The sequence below is a fragment of the Zea mays genome, chromosome 1 (genome assembly GCF_902167145.1).
Source record: "Zea mays cultivar B73 chromosome 1, Zm-B73-REFERENCE-NAM-5.0, whole genome shotgun sequence".
Lineage (NCBI taxonomy): Eukaryota > Viridiplantae > Streptophyta > Magnoliopsida > Poales > Poaceae > Zea > Zea mays.
The window spans coordinates 273,782,704-273,804,318 of NC_050096.1; the positions used below are offsets into that span (position 1 = coordinate 273,782,704).

The 21,615-nt window shown below is 50.8% G+C and overlaps 1 protein-coding gene across 1 annotated transcript; it reads right to left on the minus strand.

The window, feature by feature from the left end:
* Positions 1–1,106: 1,106 nt before the first annotated feature.
* On the minus strand, positions 1,107–20,458 carry LOC103643888 (homologous-pairing protein 2 homolog). Its single transcript, XM_008667061.2, has 7 exons — positions 20,431–20,458; positions 20,283–20,308; positions 7,500–7,527; positions 1,935–2,225; positions 1,773–1,843; positions 1,438–1,626; positions 1,107–1,208 (listed from the first exon to the last, which is right to left on the minus strand). Exons 1-7 carry the CDS (start codon positions 20,456–20,458, stop codon positions 1,107–1,109), a joined length of 735 nt encoding a protein of 244 aa, XP_008665283.1.
* Between the last annotated feature and the right edge of the window lie 1,157 nt (positions 20,459–21,615).

Genomic DNA, 21,615 nt, shown 5'->3' on the forward strand with positions numbered 1-21,615 from the left:
GCCAGATTTGTTTGGAGAATTTTCCAAATTGCCTTTAACTTGATCTCTACTCCCAGAGATGCTGCTGATCTTTTTGGTCCCTGGATTAACAGTTTTTGTAAAACTGAAAAAATGGTCCTCTTTGGGTGTGGTGCTGCCCTTTGTGCAATTTGACGAACTCGAAATGATTGTTGCTTCAATGCTAATCTGATCGATGACCTATCTAATGTGGTTTTTTTCTTGTTGCTACTGGATTGACGTATGATCTATTCGGCAGACAAAGAAGGGAAAAAACCTGGCGGAGCAAGGAAGCCGCAGAATCCGAAAGATAACAAGTGACATCTACAACAAAGCCCATGGTTGGAAGCTGGTCGACAGGCGCCTTCAGTGACATTTTGGCTGCTGTTACATCTTTCTGAGTTCTGTCTTGTTTGATGTAATCAGCTTATCTTTGTAGTTAGATAAAAACTTAGCTATGCTCGTCGCTGCTGGTGACTGGTCCAGGCTGCTTTTGGATTGTTCTAGTTTGTCTCTCTGGCTGTTCTTCAGTCTCTAGGAGATCGAACAAATGTTTCTGGATTGCTGCGCTTACCTATTTGGGTCTCTCTCTTGCGTAGCTGATAGTTGCGTTAGTCTTGTCGGCTCTTGGTTGTTGGTGAAGTCTGTGATCTTGTAAGAACCATTGTCCTGTTACTATTTCTTAATGAAATAGGGATGTTCCCCTCTGTCAAAAAAAAAACTTCCTCCATCCCAAAAATGTAATTCATTTTATACTAAACATTCATTCATTAAATAACCTATGAATATAGTTTGTATATATATCTACATTCATAATCATTCATTTGAATGTGGACGTAAGAAAAAGAATTAGAAAGAACTATATTTTGGAACAGATAGAGTATTAAACTCACTGCTGCCTGGGTAAACTAACCCACTAAGGTCTGAAGCCACCGACTATAGAAAACTCATAAGTAAGCCAATAAATATTAACAGAAGACAAGATTATCTATCTGGAACATCTCAGCTACAGAGACCGTAAGAACCAGTAGAACCACGAATGCATAGCTGGTGAAACTGCGAAACGGTTGTAGCCTACTTTCAACTTGAGATGCTCTTATGTCACATCATCAGCGGCAAAATTTTCGCCTTTTATTTAGACTTGCTAGCATGTCAGAGTAAGGCTGCAAGTTCACATCAACATCTTCGTCGTACTCGAGACAAAGTTCTTCCTGCAGTGCATATTGTGCATCAGCATCATGTGGTAATCACAAACACAAAACAAAAGAAAATGTAAACTAAAAGAAACTGTGAATCTAAAAGAACTAGTAGCAGTTAATTGTTAAAGTCTACCATCGATGTGGTAAATGCTTGATCAAAAGCATATACAGGTCTTAAGTGCAGTCAAAGGCAGCTTTGGGGGTGGTGCTGGTAGTGTGAGAAGGGGGATGCTGCAAGAACCTTAAATTCTTTCTGATCTTTTGGGCTATTCTCAGTAATATTATCCCAAAGCTCCTTGAACATCCTCTTCCGCTTTTTCCATTGGTTAACTTTCTCAGAAAAAGAATTCTCAATTATCTCCTTGTCCTCAGGTTTCACCAAGGTAACACCACTCCGCAATTTATTTAGTGTCTCTTCCATTTCCTGGACCTGAACAAATATTGGTCCTGCAATTAAAACTAGTCTAAAGGAACACAGGACACAATAATGTGCAGAAGGGAACATTTTTTAACGAGATGACTGCTTATATTGAAAGCAAATAAGCTTTGTTGAGGAGAACGTTTTTATGCACCTACTTCGCTTTGTAATTTAGTCTTCTTTGATGTAATCTCTGCGAGTGTCAAGTTTGACTGCAGACCTCGTACCTCTGTAGAAGGTTTATATTTAGATGTTTTGAAATATGATATTGTTTACTGTATTTAGTAGACCATGGGACCAGTTTAAAGTTTGGAACTCACCAGATTCAACCTCACTAATTGCTTTCTTTTGATCCATGAGTTCTTCCTGTAACTTGGCATTTGTTTTCTTCATCTCCTCAAGTTCTTCGCCATTTGGAATGTGAAATTGATCTTGCCGAGCAATGTAAATTTTCTGCTTGCCATACTCCTTGAAGGAAATCTGTCCACTGTCAGCCAATGCATCCAGTGCCTTTTGTACCGCAGTCTTCTTAAGATTAAACTTTTGTAGTGCATCAGCTACATTTTGTGAATTCAATGGCCTGTTTTGCTGCAGAGACATGGTAAAGTCAACTATATAGTGCTCTGACTCTGAGCTTAGAAGAACAAAATATTCAAAGCTGAGCAAACAATGTGGTACTCCATTCCAAAATGTAATATATTTTTTTTGCCACAAGTCAAACTTCTGTACCTTCGACCTAACTTATTGAAAACCGTATTAACCTCTACAAAACCAAACAACTGCAATATCAAGTATTCCTTGGTGGAATTAATGAAGCCAATTTGATGATGTAAATATTGGTGCATTTTCTATAAACTTGTCAAAGTTAGATAAGTTCGACCTAGGATAAAACTAAAACATTTTATATTTTGCAATGGAGGGAGTACCTTTTTTATCCAGCATAAAATTGAAGAACTGTATACAAAATCCTTTCTGAATAACCTCATTTCATAATGACAATCACAAACACTATTAAGGTGCATCAGTATACTGAGATAATTCCAACCAAATTAAGTAAAGGGAAGTATCTGAAGGAAAAAGATAGTATACTTCCTCCCCGTCTTATTGGAATTCAGAAGGAGATTGCATTTAGTTAACTGGGAAATTAACAATGTAACTAAGCAGATTTATGCATGTACATCATAAATAAAATTCTTAAAGGGGGAAAACAATCTGCAGTAATATCTTGGGCACGGGACAAAAAATAACCTACACTGAACAGAAAAAGCCAAAAGTGATCTGCAAACACATTGTACTTTCTGCATTTGTAAGCTACTTTCTGCAGTTGTAAGCTCTTGTGCATCATAAACTCTAAGCTCAGGGCATACAGTTGAAATAGAATCTGGTTAATTATCTTACATAACGAGCAGACTCAAACAGTAGTTAAAGTAGCGCCGAGAGGAGTCAACATTCAAACTGAAATTAATCTAAACTTTTTTTCTATTCTAGGGATTAGCTTAAAATTCATATTCAGCGCTGGGGGTAGCTGTGGTTCGGAGACAACTCCTGTCACCGGCATGGAGACCGCTCAGCAGGCTACAACTGTTTTCCCAGAGCTAGGGGAGCCGGCCACTACCACCGTGGCGTCCTTCATCAGCAACCACACCTGCCCTGTTGCACCACCACTGCTCCAGGAGCTCCATCAAGCGCCATCAAACCTGAATGTTAGAATAGGAACCCATACCCTAATCAGGGGTTGGGAGTGATATTAAATAGAGAGAGTAACTGGGTCAAGGCCCATTACACAGGGGTATAACGGTCATTACACAGGGAATAACACAAACCCTAGACGGGTAGTCTAACACCCCCCCGCAGTCACAACTCTATCCTGTACAGATGTTGAGACTGGATCGGAAGTCTAAAAAGACACTCGACGGTAACCCCTTGGTGAAGATGTCGGCGAACTGAAGCGTGGTGGGGACGCTGAGAACGCGGACGTCACCGGCAGCGACACGCTCGCGGACGAAGTGCAGGTCGATCTCCACATGCTTCGTGCGCTGATGCTGCACGGGGTTGGTGGAGAGGTATACCGCGCTGACGTTGTCGCAGTAGACGAGGGTGGCGCGCTGGAGGGGACTGTGAAGCTCGTGGAGGAGCTGGCGCAGCCAGGAGGCCTCGGCCACGCCGTTGGCCACAGCACGGTACTCGGCCTCAGCGCTGGAGCGAGAGACGACGGGCTGCCTCTTGGCGGCCCAAGAGACGAGGTTGGCGCCCAGGAAGACGGCGTAGCCGGAGGTGGACCGGCGCGTGTCGGGACAGCCAGCCCAGTCAGCGTCGGTGTAGACCACGAGCTCCGACGTCGGGGATGGGCGGAGTAGGAGGCCGTAGTCGAGGGAGCCGCAGAGGTAGCGTAGAATCCGCTTGAGCGCAGTGAGATGGGGCTCCCGCGGAGTGTGCATGTGTAGGCACACCTGCTGGACGGCGTAAGCGATGTCGGGCCTGGAGAACGTGAGGTACTGGAGCGCGCCGGTGAGGCTCCGGTAGGACGTCGCGTCGGCGACCGGAGGCCCGTCGTCCTCAGAGAGCTTCGCCTGAGTGTCGACAGGCGTGGTGCAGGGCTTGCAGTCAGACATGCCAGCCCGCTCCAGGATGTCGATGGCGTACTGGCGCTGGTGGAGGAAGAGACCCTGAGGCCGACGTTCGGCGGTGACGCCGAGGAAGTGGTGGAGGGGCCCCAGGTCCTTCATCGCGAACTCCCGCTGAAGGGCGACGATCGTGCGGTGAAGGAGGTCGGCGGTGGATGCCGTGAGCACAATGTCGTCGACGTAGAGCAGGAGGTAGACGGTGTCGTCGCCGCGCCGGTAGATGAACAGGGACGTGTCCGACTTGGCCTCGACGAAGCCGACAGAGGCCAGGTAGGAGGCGAAGCGGCTGTACCAAGCCCGTGGCGCCTGCTTGAGGCCGTACAGGGATCGGTTCAGCCGGCAAACCAGGTCCGGACGGTCAGCGTCGACGAAGCCGGTGGGCTGGCTGCAGTAGACAGTCTCCGTCAGAGTGCCATGGAGGAAGGCATTCTTGACATCGAGCTGATGGATCGCCCAGTCGCGGGAGAGGGCGAGGGAGAGGACGGCGCGAACAGTGGCGAACTTGACGACAGGGCTGAAGGTCTCGTCGTAGTCCACTCCGGGGCGCTGGGTGAAGCCCCGAAGGACCCAACGGGCCTTGTAGCGGTCGAGGGAGCCGTCTGAGGTCAGCTTGTGGCGAAATAGCCACTTGCCGGTGACCACGTTGGTGCCTGGTGGACGCGGCACCAGGTCCCAAGTGTGGTTGGCCAAGAGGGCCGCGTACTCCTCCTCCATAGCGCGACGCCAGTGTGGGTCGGCGAGGGCAGTGCGAACGGAGGAGGGTACCGGGGAAGCGTCGGGTGGAGTGCTGGTCGTAGCGGCTGCCAGGATGAGCCGGTCGACGGGGCGGAGAACGCCAGCAGCGCGCCGAGTCACCATCGGGTGGACGTGCCCGGGGTCACGATGGATGGCGACCGGGTGGTATACGGATGACTCGGAGTGAGCCACCGGAACGTCGGGAGCGGCTGGAGGGGCCGGCTCACGGCGGTGATAGACGACGGCGGGGTCGGCGAAGCGGGCCGCGCTCGTCGATGGGCACGCGTCGGGGGGTGCCGAGGTAGTGGCGTGGCCGCGGCGATGGTAGACGAGGGCGGGGTTGGCGAATCGAGCCGGAGTCGACGGGGCCGCGCGTGGCGTAGGCGGGGTCGACGGGGCCGCGCGTGGCGCAGGCGGGATCGACGGGGCCGTGCGTGGTGCAGGCAGGACCGACGGGGCCGCGCGTGGCGCAGGCGGGGTCGACGGGGCCGCGCGTGGCGCAGGCGGGGTCGACGGGTCCGCGCGTGGCGCAGGAGGGGTCGACGGGGCCGCGCGTGGCGCAGGCGGGGTCGACGGGGCCGCGCGTGGCGCGGAAGAGGTCGTGGGGGCCGCACGAGGAGCAGGTAACGGCGCAAGACGGGGAGCCGAAGGTGGGGGAGGAATCGGATCGGACTCGAGGAGGGAGTCAAGATCGGTGGGTGGGGTGGAGCCAGCAAGGGGAAACACATCTTCGTCAAAGACGACATGACGAGAGATGATGATGCGGTGGGAGGTGAGGTCCAGACACCGGTACCCCTTGTGGTCAGGGGAGTAGCCAAGGAATAGACAGCGGGTGGAGCGAGGAGAAAGCTTATGTGGAGCGGTAGCGGAAGTGTTAGGGTAGCAGGCACAGCCGAACACGCGAAGGTGGTCATAGGAAGGGGCTGTGCCGTAAAGGGCGAAGTGGGGGGTAGGGTGGCGTACCGCCTTCGAGGGAAGACGGTTGAGGAGGTGGGTGGCAGTATGCAGGGCCTCTGCCCAGTAGCTGGCAGAGAGAGACGCCTGGAAGAGGAGACAGCGGAGCATATTAGTGGTGGTGCGGATCATGCGTTCGGCTCGGCCGTTCTGGGCAGAAGTGTAGGGGCACGAGAGACGCAACTGGACGCCATGAGTGAGGAAGAAGGAGCGAGAGGCGTTGTTATCGAACTCGCGGCCATTGTCACACTGCAGAGCACGGACCGGGCGACGAAACTGAGTGGATACCCAGGTGAAGAAGTGTGTGAGGGTGGTGAAAGTGTCCGACTTCAACCGAAGCGGGAAGGTCCAGAGAAAATGGGAAAAATCATCCAAAATCACCAGATAATATTTATAACCAGAAAGACTGAGTACAGGGGAGGTCCAAAGGTCACAATGAACCAGATCAAAAGCCTGCTCAGCCCGAGAAGAAGAAGTAGTAAATGGGAGACGAGTATGTCGGCCTAACTGACAAGCATGACAGAGACCCTCAAAATGTCCCCTACTACATGAAAGATCGAGACTACTGGTAATCTTGGTCATGACGTCGGGTCCAGGATGGCCGAGACGTCGATGCCATGTGGTGGAGGAGGTGGTGGAGACCAAGGCAGGAGGTGGAGACACGCCGGCGGTGGAGGGCTGGAGCGTGTAGAGAGGCCCCGAGCTGTCACAGCGGGCGAGAAGGGTCCTGGTGGCCAGATCCTTCACAGAAAAACCAGAGGGGTCAAACTCAATGGAACAAGAGTTGTCAGTAGTGAATCGACGAACAGAAAGAAGATTGTGGGTGATGTGGGGAGCTACGAGAACATCGTTGAGGTAAAACGGCCTAGGAAGAACCGAGGCACCTACTGAGGTGACTGGCAGAGTGGAACCGTTGCCAACGACGATCGAGGATGGGTGAGAGGGGAGTGGGGGATGAGAGCGAGAGAGCGTGCCTGCCGTGGGGGTGGTGTGGTACGAGGCACCGGAGTCGATCACCCAGTCGGAGGGGGGTGGGGTCATCGCCATGGTGCTGAAAGCAGCAGCGAGGGAGGTGCTGTCCCAACCACCAGCCGGCGGGGACCAAGGCGTCGAGGTGTGGGTCCCCGGGGGCAGGAGCGCGGGCGGAGCCTGGGGCGCGACGGGAACACCATAATGAGGTGCGCCGTAGTGAGGTGTAGTCAGGAGGGCGGGCGCCGGAGGACGGGGGGTACTCGGTGCCTGGCCCGGCCACATGGCGATGGTCCCGGTCCAGGGGTTGTAGAAGGACGGCCACGCGTGGCCGCTACCCCGGCCGGAGGGACCACCACGAGAGGAGCCGCCGCTCCCACGGCCGCCCTTGCGGGAGCGTCGACCCCCGTCGGTCGTGGCAGTCGGACGAGGGGCCGCCGGGACGGCAGGTGGGGGGCGGGTGGGAGCCCCGGTCGACGGAGGACGGGTGGTCTGGCCCCCTGAAGGTGGCTGACCACTGGTAGGAGCGCTGTAGAGGGCCGAGGCAGGAGTGTGTGCCTCATTCGCCATGGTGAGCTCCTCGAGGAGAAGCTCGTTCCGCACGGCGTGGAAGGTGGGGAAGGGCACGCTCCTCTTGATGAGAGCCTTCAGGTGGCCGTAGCGGGGGCTGAGGCCACGCAGGAGGTTCAGCACCAAGGTACGATCGACAACTGGCTCGCCGAGATCGCGGAGAGAGTCAACGAGGCCCTTCATCTGGCGGCAGTATTCGCCCACGGAGAGGTCCCCCTGAGAGAACAGGTGGAACTGGGCGTCGAGGTGGAGTGCCCGAGCATCCCGATTCCCGAGGAACTGGTCCTCGAGAGCGAGCCACGCCTGGCGCGCAGTGTCCGCCTGGTCGCGGATGATGTCCTGTAGCTCAACGGTGATGGTGCCGTGGAGCCACGAGAGGACAACGCTGTCCATGAGGCACCAGGAGCGAGGCGGTGGAGCGTCGTGGTCGACGAGGACGTGATCGTCGAGGACGAACCGTCGCAGCGTGAGGAGGACCTGTCCACGCCACCGGGGGTAGTGGGAAGACGCCGGATCCAACACCACGGACACGAGGGCCCGGATGTTGTGCAGACCAGCGGCTTGAGCGTGGAGAGCTGCGATGAGGTCGGCGTCGAGGTCGGAGTCGCGGGGGTCCTCCAGGGGTTCCACCGGGGCGACCGGTGGGCGGCCGAGGAGACGCTGCGTGGTGGCCATCTGGGTGGTCAGAGCGGCACCCAGAGCACGCTCACGCTCCAGGGCGAGGGAGGCGGCGCGCGCACGCTCCTGCGAGGCCAGCACAGCCGCCTGGATCGTGGCGAGGGTGTCGCCGAGGGTGGAGTCGGTACCGGGGGGGTGCCGCGAGGGCAGGAAACCCCGGTGGTGAGCCTCGACGGTGGGCCGGGGAAGAGACGTCGCGGATGGGCCGTAGGCCGACGATGTAGGGAGCCTCGGCATCGGCCACGGAGCGGCCGGGGCCCATGGGGTGGGTCTGGCCGGTGGTAGGGAGGCCCAGGGAGGCGACGCCGGCGGCCAGGGAAGTGGGGGCCGTGCCCAGGTCCGCGGTCAGGGACGGTTGCACCAGGCCGGCAGTGTGCGGGTCGGGTCGGAGGTCCGCCATGAGCAGAGGGTGAGCAGAGGGCTGCGGCGGTGGAGGTGAGGGGGTAGGAGGGCGCGCTCTGCTGGAGAGGGGAGGCGCGGCTGGCACAGGACAGGGCGCGCAGGCGGAGCGGTGGCTGGGCCGGGCGCAGGGCGGCGTCAGGGTCGGCGCCAGAGCAGCACGGCGCCCAGGCGCGAGTGCGGCAGGGGCGCGTCCTGGCGGCGGCCGTCCAAGGCGGCGCGGCAGCAGCCCCTGGCGGCGCGACGAGCCGCGAGTGCGGGGTCGGGCGGCGCTGTGTAGACGGAAGGAGGCCGGCGGCTGGGGGCTGGGGCCGGCGGCGGATGGAGGCCGGCGGCTGGGGACGAGTGGGAAGGGGAGGGAGGGAGGTAGAGGGGAGGCCGGCGGCTGGGGGCTGGGGCCGGCGGCGGGAGAGAGGCGCGGCTGCAAGGGGAAGACGTCCCCTGGCGGCTGGCGGCTGTAGCAGGAGGAGAGGATGAAACCCTAAGCTGATACCATGTTAGAATAGGAACCCATACCCTAATCAGGGGTTGGGAGTGATATTAAATAGAGAGAGTAACTGGGCCAAGGCCCATTACACAGGGGTATAACGGTCATTACACAGGGAATAACACAAACCCTAGACGGGTAGTCTAACACTGAAGACAAAGAAGAAGCAAGCTGCCAGGCCGACCCGCAAGAGCATGCGGCTGGCGGTGATCGCATGGCCGCGTGGGAACATCCAGGAACAAGCACGCCAGGTCCTGCTAAAGCGCCTGGGCTTGCTGCCTAAGGAAGGCCAGCCATCTGATCAGGCTACTGCAAGTGCCGCGCTGGAGACCTGCATCAACCTCTTCAAGGGTCCACTGTCGTCCTTGGTGCTGCAAGCACTGATGGACCTCTGCGGAATCCTTCCATCACAGGGGCCTGCGGCGCAGGTTTAAGACATGCGGTCTGGCATGCTCTGCGGGGGCCTTAGTCTTTTGCAACGTCTAGCACTTCTTCGTTCTTTTGTCCTGAATGCGTCTTGGTGTATCTGCACAACCAATTTGTTCGGTGGCCGAGAATCACGGCAGCAGCCAGGGGCCTTCAATTGCTGCGATTCTGCTGGACCACTCAGCTTAGCCGTCGTCGTTCGTCGTTACAAGGGCCTGTCTACTATCTGCAGTGTTCTGGGAACTTCAAGTTGTCTACCATTGTCTCAACATAACTGCAAAATTTTGAGCTGGAACGTGCGGGGGCTCAATGAAGTGGCCAGGCGTGATTCTGTACAAGAACTAGTTCGGGATACTGGTAGTACCATTGTTTGCTTGCAGGAGACTAAACTCACTACAGTCGACGATGCAACCATCCTTCGTACCTTGGGTCCGAATTTTCTAAACAACACTGCTGTGCTGCCTGCAATTGGATCTAGGGGAGGGATTCTGCTTGCAGCTTCGAATGACTTTTTCTCACTTTCGCAAGTGTACACCACCTCATACACTGTCTCGGCCATGATCACTATGAAGGCGGACAATTCAGCTTGGTGGATCACAGGGGTTTATGGGCCACAGTCGAGCGCTGAGAAACTTGTTTTTCTTCAAGAACTAAGTGGCCTCGCAGCACAACGTTGGACAAAGTGGTTGGCGTTAGTAGATTTCAATCTCATATATCAAGCCTCGGATAAAAATAATTGTAACTTGAATCGGCGCCTCATGGGCGCGTTCAAATCAGCACTGGACAGCCTACAGATGAAGGAAATCCACCTCAATGGCCGCCGCTACACTTAGAGCAACGGGCAAGCGAATCCAACGCTAACAAGAATTGACAGATTTTTCTGTACAACGGAATGGGAGCTACTTTTTCCTAGCTTCTATCTGCACTCCCTTCCCTCCCTCATGTCTGACCACACTCCGCTTCTCCTCCAGGGAGAATTGACAACGACACATAGCCCCTCTTTCCGCTTCGAAAATTTTTGGGTAAAGATGGAGGGATTCAAGGAGGCGGTTCAGACTGCCTGGCTGAAACCACTTCGTTCCTCCTTTACACCCATGAAGCGCCTTCATATCAAACTAGTGCGTGCAACAAAGGCCATCAAACTATGGCGTAAGACCAAAGTGGGAGACATGAGATTACATCTTGAAATTTCCAAAGAATTAATCCTCCGATTCGAAACTGCTCAAGAGGAGCATATGCTCACCCAAGAGGAACTGGATCTCCTAAAGGCACTCAAAGCCAGGGCACTGGGACTTGCTGTAATTGAAAAATCGAGGATCCGTCAACGGGCTCGCCTCACTCGCATTAGGTTGGGCGACGCGAACACTAAGTTCTTCCACCTATCTGCTAGCTCCAGAGCACGTAAAAACTTCATCCATTGCCTGCAGCCCCCAATTGGAAACTTAGCGGTAGCCCATGAGGAAAAAGAAAAATCATTCAGGAACACTTCAAATCTCACCTAGGGACAACCCCGGAGAGAGGGATCACCCTCAACTGCCGGCTCTAGCTTTAGCGCAGCATGACCTCTCATCGCTAGAAGCGCCGTTCTCCCTCGAAGAAATAAAGGAAACAATCTTCTCAATGCCGAGCGACAAAGCACCAGGCCCGGACGACTTTACAGGTTTATTCTTCAAAGTATGCTGGGATATCATCAAGGAGGATGTTCTTGAGGCTTTTCACCAACTTCATAGCATGAATGGGGCGGATTTTCGTTTACTCAACTCTGCCAACATCGTGCTTATACCTAAAAAGCCGGATGCTTTGACAGTGGGGGACTACCGCCCCATCAGTTTGATACACAACATCGCAAAAATCTTCTCCAAACTGCTTGCTAACCGGCTGGCCCCCCTCCTCAACACTCTAATCTCCAAGTCCCAAAGTGCCTTCATCCATAAAAGATGTATACAAGACAACTTCCTTTATGTGCATAACGTAGTTAGAAGACTACACAAGCAAAAAAAACCGGCGCTCTTCCTGAAGCTTGACATCCAAAAGGCTTTCGACACAGTTAATTGGGGCTATCTCCTGGAAGTCCTCCAGACCATGGGTTTTGGCCCTCGATGGCGTGAGTGGATTTCCATCCTTTTTGGGTCCGCCTCGTCTCGAGCCCTCCTCAATGGCCGACAAGGAGCAAACATCCAGCACAGGAGGGGGGTTAGGCAGGGAGACCCCCTTTCCCCTATGTTGTTCATCCTTGCCATTGATCCGCTGCAGCGTATCCTGGACCTTGCAGCCAGAAATAGGATCCTTTCCCCCATTCCGCTAACTACAACAAAATTGAGGACTTCTCTCTATGCCGATGATGCCGCTATCTTTATCAACCCCTCTAGAGAAGACCTCCTGGCGGTCAAAGACATCCTGCACGCTTTTGACTGTGCCTCGGGCTTGGTCACCAACCTTGAGAAGAGCTCTATCCACCCGATAAGATGTGATAACATAGACCTAGACCACGTGCTCCAGCCGTTCCAAGGGACCAGGGGGACCTTCCCGTGTCGTTACCTAGGCCTCCAACTTCACACCCGGGCGCTCCAGAAAATTCATGTCCAACCTCTGATCGATAAAATCCAGAACCGTCTGGCCGGATGGAAAGGAAGCATGCTCAATCGGGATGGTCGTCTCACGCTTATGTCTTCCGTCCTGTCCGCTATGCCCACATACCACTTGTCGGTCTTTCCCCTCGCGACATGGGCTCGTAAACGCATCGATAGGATCCGCCGCTCCTTACTCTGGAGAGAAAAGGCTGAATCAAATGGAGGCCATTGTCTTGTGGCTTGGCCACTAGTCAGCAAGCCCAAAACCCTAGGCGGTCTGGGCATCCTCAACCTCGACAAATTCAGCTGCGCCCTCCGGCTAAGATGGCTTTGGAAGAGCTGGACGACAGATGATCACCCTTGGAAAGGGTTTGATGTGCCTTGTAACCTTGCAGACAGGCTCCTCTTTAGCGCCTCCACCATCGTCACCGTTGGAGATGGCAAGACAGCCAAATTCTGGCACGACAGTTGGCTTGATGGCATGGCGCCAAGAAACCTAGCACCACACCTCTTCGAGCTAGTCACAAGAAAGAACAAGTCAGTTGCCATTGAGATCAATGACGGGAATTGGATCAGGTCGTTGAGAGTCAAGATTACCTCCACGGTGCAGATCGAGGAATTCGTCTCCCTCTGGTTTAGACTCCATGATTTGCACCTCCAACCACAGGTGCCGGACTCCATTGCCTGGAAATGGAACCCCGACGGTGTCTTCACGGTAAAATCAGCCTACAATGCACAATTCATTGGATCGTACAACCACATTAATTCTGATTTTGTTTGGCGGGCACGAGCAGAGCAAAAGTGCAAGATTTTTGCTTGGATTCTTCTACAGGACAAGCTCCTCACTGCTAACAATCTGGCCACTCGGGGTTGGCCGCACCAACCAAACTGCTCCCTCTGCAATGGTCCCTTGGAGACCGGCCCCCACCTCTGTTTGCATTGCCCTTTTGCCCGGGCGGTGTGGTGTCAGATTCTAGTTTGGGAGGGCTTGAGCCTCCTGGCCCAGGCTGACCCTACTCACTTCTCCAGCATAAAAGACTGGTGGGAAGCTACATCCTCCCCGCTCCCAAAGAACCAAAAGCGTGACTTCAACGGCCTCATGATATACACCCTGTGGAACATCTGGAAGGAGAGAAACCGGAGGATATTTGAAAACAGCGCCCTCACCCCTATCCAATTAGCCTTGAAGATTAAAGAGGACGTGTGCACTTTCAAGAGAGCCATGTTCCTTCAGTATTAGGGTTGCTGCAGTGGTTTCGCGGATTTGTGTGGGTCTGTTGGGAGCGCTCCTCACGTTGTGTTTGCTAGTCTGTCTTATCTCGGTCCTCGGACCTGTACAGTGTATTTTCTAAACTATCTCCTTTTAATGATTAGGCAGAGCTCCTGCCATTTCCTTCAAAAAAAAATATTCTGGCCACGGAATGTATTACGCACTATTCCAGCAAGTGATGGCAGGTAGCTGCTTAAATAGAGAACGACTGCAATTACTATCATTCATAATAGTGATCAGAGACAAAGTGGTGCCAGTTGAAACTAATATACACCGATTAATCAGAATGGTTACTAGGGTCCATATGATACAAATTAACTCCACCTGAACCTAAAGGGGTACGGTGCTCACGTGCACATTTTAAACCTGGTACATTCATCTCACATTCAGCGGTAGCTGCCAATTTTACGAAGAACCTCTCCCACAAAATTTTACGAAGAACCCCTTACATTTGTGTTGGATGTCATAGATTTAAAATGTGCACCTGAATACCATACCCGCTCAGGATGTGTTGCCTGTTGAATAATTAGACAAATTCCAAATTAAATTCCGAATATAAATCATGACCAAATCAGAAGAACTGAAATAAAAGCCAAATCAGATGATGCGTACTGATTAGACTTACTGATTGTTGGCGCGCGCCAGGATCAGCTGGGTCGACGATGTCAGAAGATCACGAGCAGTCGCGTGAAGACGCTTCCCAAAAACCTTATTCGCCCTCTCCCGGTGCAGGATCTAGAAGACGAAGGGTTCCGGAGACCTGCTCTCCTGATCGCAGATGCACCTCTGCGGTCGGGACGAAGGGAACTAAAAGGCGGCTGAGCTATGAATAGAGGCGAAAGCGAACTGGGATCTGGGATGATTTGGAGGCTGGCTGCCGGGCTCCTTTTATAGGGTCGAGTCCGCGACCCCCCGTGCTTATCCGCCCACGAAAATCTCGCAATCAGTTGAGATTTTGTAGCGATCGGTTAGGATAAGCGTAACAGCCAAGAAACCAAAAAATCAAACGGCAAAAGGTAGCCGCGCCCCCGCAAGGCGAGGGGCCGGATTTCGGCGGACCATTCACGCGTATGTCGTGCGCCCGCGCCCTTCGCCCCGCCCCGGCCCGGCCCGGCCCGGCCAGGCCAGGCCAGGCCAGGCCAGGCGAGGCGAGGCGAGCGAGCGCGCGCGCGCGCGTGTGGCTCTCCACACTCTCTCCTCTCATCCATGACTTGGTGAGTGAGTGTGGCTTCCATATTTAAGTTAGCTCTACTCCACAAGAGCTAGCAATATGGTGCTATTGGTTCCACCTATCCCTTTGCCATCCACTTATATGGGCTTTTGAGATTTTCCTGGGATTTATTTGAATAACTTAATTGGGCCAAGCCCATAAATCCTAACAATCCCCCACCAGATCTCAAATGCCCATCTGCAGTTTTCGCCACTGTTCACTACTGTTTAATATACTAGTTTTTCAGCAGAGACTGTTAAGTTGAACTTCCGCCTAGAACTCCAAGTTACACCAACCCACAACTTGGACAATGGACTATGCCTTGAATTGCAAGTTTTGCGTGAATGGGTTTCACTTGAAGTCATGACCAGTACTTGGCTACCAGTAGTCCCCTTCTCGGGTGGAGCATATACGTCGTACTCCAAGGTCTCTTCATGAGTTTACTAGAGATCACCCAGATCTCATAGACTGCGACGTTAGACAGTCTAACTCATATAGGTGTGTTCTTTCAAGAATGTTCTGCAGGACAACATCTTCGCTAATACAAGCCAACAGAACACATTAAGGCACAAAGCCAACCTGCCTTACAGCATTTGAGAGTATTGCATCTTTACTTAGAGAGGGTCAAAGGTTACTCTCCTCAGTTCACCAATGGCTTGTTCTTCCCAGGACCTAATTCACGGGATCTCCGATCACATAGACTGGGTTTCCACCATGGCAACTTTATTCGGGTCTCATACCCATCTCTCTCGATGCGAGTTCTATCACATTACGTGGTAGACCCTTGGTAAAAGGATCTGCCAGATTTTTATCTGTTGAAATATAAGTCACACTTATAACTCCGGAGTTTCTCAACTTTCTGACAGACTTCAATCGTCTTTTGACATGTCTTGATGACTTTCCATTATCCTTAGAACTCGTCACTTTAGCAATCACTGTCTGATTGTCACAGTTCATAAGGATAGCTGGTATTGGTTTCTCAACCACCGGCAAGTCCATCAAGAGTTCACGCAACCATTCTGCCTCAACGGTTGCTGTGTCAAGTGCAGCTAGCTCGGCTTCCATGGTTGACCTCGTCAAAATGGTCTGCTTGCATGACCTCCATGATACCGCACCTCCACCAATAGTAAAGACATAACCACTGGTGGCATAAAGCTCGTCTGCATCAGATATCCAGTTCGAATCACTATATCCTTCAAGTACTGCATGCTGACCAGAATAGTGAATTCCATAACTCATTGTACCTTGCAGGTAGCGCATAACCCGCTCAAGTGCATGCCAATGATCAGTCCCGGGGTTTGACATGAACCTACTCAATTTGCTCACAGCAAACGAGATATCGGGCCTTGTTGCACCAGCAAGATACATGAGTGAACCGACAATCTGAGAGTATCTCAATTGGTCTAAACCAATTCTCTTGTTCTTTCGCAGTGTCACACTGGGATCATAAGGTGTTGAAGAAGGTTTGCACTCAGAGAAGCCAAATCGCTTCAAAACCTTTTCAACATAGTGAGATTGCGAGAGAGTAATCCCACCATCTGCCTTAATCAGCTTGATGTTTAGAATCACATCAGCTTCTCCCAGATCTTTCATATCAAAACTCTTTGATAGAAAAGACTTGACTTCATTGATCACATCAATGTTTGTGCCAAATATCAATATATCATCAACATATAAGCACAATATAACTCCTTCGCCCCCACCACAGCGATAATATACACACCTGTCTGCCTCATTAATGGCAAAGCCTGCAGACGTTAGAGTAGTGTCAAACTTCTCATGCCACTGCTTTGGTGCTTGCTTCAGACCATACAAAGATTTCAATAACTTGCACACCTTGCTTTCTTGACCCTTTACTACAAATCCATCAGGTTGTTCCATATAGATTTCCTCGTCCAGCTCTCCATTAAGAAAAGCTGTCTTTACATCCATCTGATGAACAAGGAGACCATACGAGGCAGCCAAAGAAAGTAGTACTTGAATAGTGGTCATTCTAGCAACAGGTGAGTAAGTATCAAAGAAGTCTTCTCCTTCTTTCTGAGTATAGCCTTTAGCCACAAGCCTAGCCTTGTACTTTTCAATTGTACCATCAGGCTTGAGCTTCTTTTTAAACACCCACTTACAACCCACGGGTTTGCATCCATAGGGTCGATCAGTGACTTCCCACGTACCATTTGAAAGAATAGAGTCCATCTCATTATGAACTGCTTCTTTCCAATCATCTGCATCTGGAGATGCAAATGCTTCTGCAATGGTAGTAGGAGTATCGTCCACAAGGTACACAATGAAATCATTACCAAAGGATTTTTCAACCCTTTGTCTCTTGCTCCTTTTAGGAGCATCATTGTCATCCTCCTCTAGGACAATTTCATGTGGCTGTTCAAAACTCTCAATAGGTGTATTATGTTCAGGAATTATCTCAGAAGAGTATCTAGAATTGCTATGAATGTCTTTCATTGGAAATATATGCTCAAAGAAAGTAGCATCACGTGATTCCATAATAGTATCAACATACACATCAGGAACTTCAGATTTAACTACTAAAAATCTATATGCTATGCTACACGAAGCATATCCAAGAAAGACACAATCCACTGTCCTTGGACCAAGCTTGCGTTTTTTATTAATTGGTACATTGACTTTCGCCATGCACCCCCAAGTGCGCAAGTATGAAAGTGATGGTTTTCTCCCAACCCACTTCTCATAAGGGGTTTTCTCTTCTTTGCCCATAGGAATTCTATTCAGAACATGACATGAAGTCAGGACTGCCTCCCCCCACCATGCCTTAGATAAACCAGAAGTGTCTAACATGGCATTCACCAGGTCAGTCAACGTACGGTTTTTCCTTTCAGCAATCCCGTTTGACTCGGGTGAATAGGGAGGAGTCCTCTCATGAATAATGCCATGTTCTGCACAGAAATCGTCAAAGACTTTGGGAAAGAACTCACCACCACGATCTGATCTAAGACGTTTGATCTTTCTCTCTAGTTGGTTTTCAACCTCAGCCTTATAGATTTTAAAGTAGTCTAAAGCCTCATCTTTAGTTTTTAGCAAGTATACATAGCAAAATCTAGACGCATCATCAATCAATGTCATGAAGTATCTCTTACCACCTTTTGTCAACACACCATTCATCTCACAAAGATCAGAATGTATGAGTTCTAGTGGTGCCAGGTGTCTCTCCTCAGCAGCCTTATGAGGCTTTCGAGGTTGCTTCGACTGCACACAACTATGGCACTTAGAACCTTTGACTATGGTGATATTCGGAATTAAACTCATGGTTGCAAGCCGAGACATAGAGCCAAAATTAATATGACACAAACGAGAATGCCAAATACTCGCAAGATCATCAACATTAGCACAAATATGGTTCACAGACTTATTATTGAAATCTAACAAAGAAAAGCGGAACAAGCCTCCGCAATCATAGCCTTTACCAATAAATTGTCCAGACTTGGACACAACTAATTTATTGGACTCTAAAACTACCTTGAACCCATCTCTACATAGAAGGGTTCCGCTAACGAGATTCTTGTGTATAGAAGGGACATGATGCACGTTCTTCAGCTGCACGATCTTTCCCGAAGTAAACTTCAGATCCACCGTGCCAGTGCCATGAACAGAAGCATGTGACCCATTCCCCATTAGCACGGAAGAATCCCGGGCGCCCTGATAAGAAGAGAACAAGTTGATGTCAGAACACACATGAACATTAGCACCAGTATCAAGCCACCAGCTAGGTGATTGAAATACTGAGAAGATGAAAGGTAAATTACCATACCCTTTGTCTTCCTCATTGCTAGCGACCACTGTGTTGACATTGCCCTTTTTGCCACGGCGATCCGCTCGATCGGGACAATCCTTGGCAAAATGACCCGCCTCGCCACATGCGAAACATGTCAATTCAGCCTTGTTCTTCTTCTTCTTGAAGTTGGTAGTTTTGTTGGGCTTGTTAGATTTTGGCTTTCCTTTGCCCTTGTTGTGGTTCTTCTGAACCATGTTGGCGCTGGAGTGGCCCTCGCCTCCTTTAGATCCCATGTCCTTAGCCCGAGCTTTCTCCTCAACATCCAGAGACGCTATCAGATTTTCAACTGATATCTCCTGTCTCTTATGTTTCAGAGCTGTGGCGAAGTTCCTCCATGTAGAAGGCAACTTTGCAATAATGCATCCGGCCACAAATCGGTCAGGAAGGACTATCTTAAGGTGGTCGAGCTCCTTGGCTATACACTGTATTTCATGAGCTTGCTCTACAATAGAGCGATTATCAACCATCTTATAATCATGAAAGCTCTCCATGATATACAGGTCACTGCCAGCATCTGATGCACCATACTTAGTAGTAAGTGCATCCCACAACTGTTTCCCGTCTGTGTACTGCATATTCGCATCAACCAGACGGTCAACAAGGGCGCTAAGAACGGCTCCCGTGAACATAGTATTGGCATGGTCGTACTCTTTCTCCTGTTCAGGAGTCAGTGGACCCTCAGGTCTGCCTTTACTAACATGGAAGACATTCATAGCAGTAAGCCAGAGCGTGGCCTTGACTTGCCATCTCTTAAAGTGCATACCATTAAACTTTTCTGGCTTCAGCGCGTCGGCAAAAGCAGCCATAGAAAAACTAGGAAATTGTCTACAATAAGGTTTTTGGATTGTTGAATAATTAGACAAATTCCAAATTAAATTCCGAATATAAATCATGACCAAATCAGAAGAACTGAAATAAAAGCCAAATCAGATGATGCGTACTGATTAGACTTACTGATTGTTGGCGCGCGCCAGGATCAGCTGGGTCGACGATGTCAAAAGATCACGAGCAGTCGCGTGAAGACGCTTCCCAAAAACCTTATTCGCCCTCTCCCGGTGCAGGATCTAGAAGACGAAGGGTTCCGGAGACCTGCTCTCCTGATCGCAGATGCACCTCTGCGGTCGGGACGAAGGGAACTAAAAGGCGGCTGAGCTATGAAGAGAGGCGAAAGCGAACTGGGATCTGGGATGATTTGGAGGCTGGCTGCCGGGCTCCTTTTATAGGGTCGAGTCCGCGACCCCCCGTGCTTATCCGCCCACGAAAATCTCGCAATCAGTTGAGATTTTGTAGCGATCGGTTAGGATAAGCGTAACAGCCAAGAAACCAAAAAATCAAACGGCAAAAGGTAGCCGCGCCCCCGCAAGGCGAGGGGCCGGATTTCGGCGGACCATTCACGCGTATGTCGTGCGCCCGCGCCCTTCGCCCCGCCCCGCCCCGCCCCGCCCCGGCCCGGCCCGGCCCGGCCCGGCCCGGCCCGGCCCGGCCCGGCCAGGCGAGCGAGCGCGCGCGCGCGTGTGGCTCTCCACACTCTCTCCTCTCATCCATGACTTGGTGAGTGAGTGTGGCTTCCATATTTAAGTTAGCTCTACTCCACAAGAACTAGCAATATGGTGCTATTGGTTCCACCTATCCCTTTGCCATCCACTTATATGGGCTTTTGAGATTTTCCTGGGATTTATTTGAATAACTTAATTGGGCCAAGCCCATAAATCCTAACATTGCCCCTATAGAAAGAAGTATGCACAATGACCAATATTCATCAAACAGCATGCTGCCATCAAGCACAATCTCCAGTCAACTTTGTCGCACTCACATCCATACAATCCTAACGATTTCTAAATAATTCTTATAGTACAACTTAAGACTCCATAGGTACCACTCGGAGGGAGAATCAAATTCTAATCGCGCAAGCAGAAGCAGGGGGTTGGTTTAGGGTAAGGTTTGGGGGGGGGGGGGGGGGGGACACCGCACCTCATTGACGAAACCCAGGACGATTCCTGCAGAAACGACAGAAGAAGAAACGGCACAGTAAAATCAACAGAAACACTGGTCAGACCGAGCTAAGGATTGAATCGGTAAGTTTTTCAGCCAAGAAGAAGCGAAGAAGAAAGAAGGGTACCTTCAATGCTATCGGATTTAGGCGGCATGCCTCCTCAACTGCCCGACACGCCGGCACGGCTTTGCTAGCTGCTGCTCAGCCTTGGCGATCTGAACGAGACGAAGGGAAAAGGTGGGGGCGAAGGAGAGCGCCGGCGAGTAGATTGTTCGGGAAGCGATCAAGCGAAAGGGGGCAGCTATCTCTTCGGCTTGGTGTGGCCTCTCTCTGTGCGAGTCACTGACAACGTGGGAGATTTCCCGCCCAAACTTACACCCCGGTGCGCACGACCCTCTTGGGATAGCTGATGAAGCCAATGGCAGGAAAAAGCTCACGAGCTGTCTCAACTCATAGTAGCTTGGATAGGCTAGATGCTTAAAATGAGTCTAAGCTAAATTTATTTTTATAGCTTGTGAAAAGAGCGAGCCAACTCAGCTCGACCTAAGAGCTAGATCATAACTCGACACAACAACAATTTATTACATAAAATCCGAATTAACATATAATATTAATTCTAAATAGACAAATAACTTATATTACTAGATAAATATTTGTGCGTTGCAATGAAAAAAATATAATGAGAACGGCTAGCAATTGTCCTATCATAAATAAAAGCATGGTTCCTTTGAGGACTACTCGCCATAGGGGCCTTCCCTTTCTCCTTGTTGAGGACGGGAGTCCTTTGGCTTGTTAAGTTCTTGGTTTCCTTTCGAAAACCAAGTTCATCCTTAATTGAAGGGTGTCTACCAACAGTGTAGGCATCCCTAACAAATTTCAATTTATCAAAATCAACCTTGCAAGTCTTAAGTTGAGCATTAAGACTTGCCACTTCATTATTTAATTTGGTAATAGAAGCAAGATGTTCATCACAGGCATCAACATTAAAATCCTTACATCTATTACAAATAACAACAGGCTCTTCACATGAATTAATTTTGTTAACTTCCTCTAGCTTAGCATTTAATTCATCATTTAAATTCTTTAAACTAGAGATAGATTCATGGCAAGTAGACAACTCAAAGGATAGCATTTCATTTCTTTTAATTTCTAAAGCAAGAGATTTTTGAACACTAACAAACTTGTCACGTTCCTCATACAAAATGTCCTCTTGCTTTTCTAGTAGTCTATCTTTTTCATTTAGAGCATCAATTAATTCATTAATTTTCTCTACTTTAGCTCAATCTAACCCCTTAAATAGATCCGAGTAAT

Bases quoted from the DNA above. Each gene is read 5' to 3' on its own strand.
- LOC103643888 (XM_008667061.2), bottom strand. From the start codon at position 20,458: ATGCCGCCTAAATCCGATAGCATTGAAG. The intron at 1,844-1,934 runs GTGAGTTCCAAA...AACCTTCTACAG, and splicing joins AATTAGTGAGGTTGAATCTG to AGGTACGAGGTCTGCAGTCA. The intron at 1,209-1,437 runs GTTCTTGCAGCA...TATGCACTGCAG, and splicing joins AAGATCAGAAAGAATTTAAG to GAAGAACTTTGTCTCGAGTA.